The sequence below is a fragment of the Momordica charantia genome (assembly GCF_013281855.1).
Source record: "Momordica charantia cultivar OHB3-1 chromosome 3 unlocalized genomic scaffold, Mcharantia_2.0 BLBB01000003.1, whole genome shotgun sequence".
NCBI classification, from domain to species: domain Eukaryota; kingdom Viridiplantae; phylum Streptophyta; class Magnoliopsida; order Cucurbitales; family Cucurbitaceae; genus Momordica; species Momordica charantia.
Window position 1 is genome coordinate 8,635,261 of NW_028275161.1, and position 2,538 is coordinate 8,637,798.

Below are 2,538 nucleotides of genomic sequence, written 5' to 3' on the forward strand. Positions count from 1 at the left end.
CAATCAGCAAAGTGCACGAATTTCACCACTAAGAAAGTCGAATCAGAAGACTTCAAAGAAGACAGATTTGTAGATAAGATCCAGATCTATAATAATGCAGCAGACGAAAATTGGAAAAAATGAATGGAATTGATACTTTTTTTTTGTAATTTTTTGACAGAATGCATATGCTTAGATATAATAAAACATAAGCAAGGAACACAGAATTCAAAGAGATAAATGCAAGGAAACATATATCCGATCAAAGAGCCTAATGCTCTGATACCAAAATGTTAAGAAACCCTTGAGAGTTGGATCTAAGAACCTTGCTAACGAACAAGACCCATAGAACTCAATCTAAAAAACCCCGAAAACAAGTATGGAATCAACCCAAGGAAAAGTTTTAGAACGGATTACCTTGATGATCAATATCAAGAGTAGAGAAAACTTGTTTCTAAACTCGTGATTCGAATCACTCCACAAGAGGTATGATCAACACCGCTTGAATGATCATAACATGCAAATTCTAAAGACAAAAGAAATTGCACAAGAAATGAGAGATAAATCTCTCAACCAAGCTAATGAGAAAACTCACTTTTCATTCAACTTCAAATTGTGTGACAACAAGACATCTCAAGGCTATATATAGCCATCCTAGCAAGCCATATGAAAAGTCTTAAGCAAATGAAAAGACTTGTAACTTACAAGAAATGAAAAGACTTGTAAATGAAAAGACATAACTTACGAGAAATGAAAAGACAAGCAAATGAAAAGGTTAAGAACATGGAAATCCAACCAAAATAATTGCAATCCCGTCCATAATGAGGGATGTGAGTGTTTGACTTGGTTGTTGAATTGAATGAGTTGACTTTGACTTGTCTTGATGGAGTTGACTTTGACCTTGACCAAGTGGACTTTAACTTGCCATAAAAACACTTAAAAATGCATAACTTGCACCAAATTGAAGTGCATAGTTCGAACTTCTTGCACATCTCCCTTTATTTCTCTTGTCGAGTTCAAGAACGCTTGGACATGAAGTAGCAAAGCTTGTTGAAGTTTCCTAGCTCTCGATCTTGTAATCGGTCCATGAGGCATAACAACGATAGCTCCTTGGTTCATATCAGCTTATGAAGGACCAAAACTGCCAGGTGAACAAGCATCCAGTTCTTCAAAAGAAAAAGAGACTGCAACAGAACCTAACCAACCAGTAGAAGGTGAGGTAAGTGAGCCAATTGTCCCGCAGGTAAGTAACTTTAGACCTCCTCCTTCTTTTCTTCAACGTTTGGTAAAGAAAAATCAAGACACCCACTTCCGTAAATTTTTCGATATCTTGAAACAACTTCATATAAACATCCCTCTAGTTGATGCCCTTGGCAAATGCCTAATTATGCCAAATTTTTAAGGGATATGATTTCTACGAGAAAAAAGTTAGGGGAACATGAAACAGTTGCATTAACTAAGTGTAGTAGCGATGCTTTAGGGAATCCCTTACCTGTTAAATGTAAAGATCCTGGAAGTTTTACTATCCCATGCTCAATAGGAGGCAAAAATCTTGGTAGGGCATTGGGCGATCTTGGCACGAGTATAAATTTAATGCCTTTGTCAGTTTTTAAAGAACTTAATATAGGAAAAGCTCGCTCCACAACTGTAACCCTCCAATTTGCAAATAGGTCTATTAGAAAACCCGAGGGAAAAATAGAGGATGTACTAGTCAAGGTTGATAAGTTTATATTCCCTACAGAATTCATTATTTTAGATTGTGAAGCAGACTTGGACGTCCCTATCATACTTGGAAGGTCGTTTCTCGCAACAGGAGATACAATTTTCAACATAAGGAAGGGAGAGATCACAATGAAGGTGAACGACGAGCAAGTGACATTCAACGTACTGGATGTTATGCGGCTTCCAGATGAAGTAGAAGAATGCTCGAATATTCAGATAACTAACCCTGTGTCTATGGAAAAATTTTGTGATTTGATAACGGAAGGTTTAGGCAAGAATTAGAAGCAGCGTAAAAAGAAAGAGAGGCAAACACTTTCTCGTCACCGATGGAAAAGTTTGAGTTTGGAGATTTGAGCAAGGATGAATTTAAGGCGATGCAGCCATCAATCATTGAGCCGCCTCGACTAGAACAAAAACCCTTGCCTACTCATTTAAAATATGCATACTTAGGAGAAAATGAAACTTTACCTGTAATCATCTTTGCAACATTAACTAACGAACATGAAATTTTGTTGTTACAGGTATTGTCAAACTACAAGAAAGCCATTGGATGGACGATAACAGATATCAAGGGAATTAGTCCATCATTTTGCATGCATAAGATAAATTTGGAAGAAGGTGTCATCAACTCTATTGAACATCAAAGAAGATTGAATCCTAAAATGCAAGAAGTCGTGAAGAAAGAAATTCTAAAATGGCTAGACGCGGGAGTAATATACCCAATAGCCAGCAGTAGCTGGGTGAGCCCAATTCAATGTGTGCCAAAAATGATAAGCGCCAAGGTTGCTCGTGTTTACAAAGCTAGAGGTCCTTCTAGGATCCTTGCAAACATTCACA

The 2,538-nt window shown here is 37.3% G+C and overlaps 1 protein-coding gene across 1 annotated transcript; it reads left to right on the forward strand.

Annotated features, from left to right (window-relative positions):
• The first annotated feature begins 1,356 nt into the window (after positions 1–1,356).
• LOC148212301 (uncharacterized) lies at positions 1,357–1,983 on the forward strand. Its single transcript, XM_088122174.1, has one exon. It carries the CDS (start codon positions 1,357–1,359, stop codon positions 1,981–1,983), a length of 627 nt encoding a protein of 208 aa, XP_087978300.1.
• The last annotated feature ends 555 nt before the right edge of the window (positions 1,984–2,538 follow it).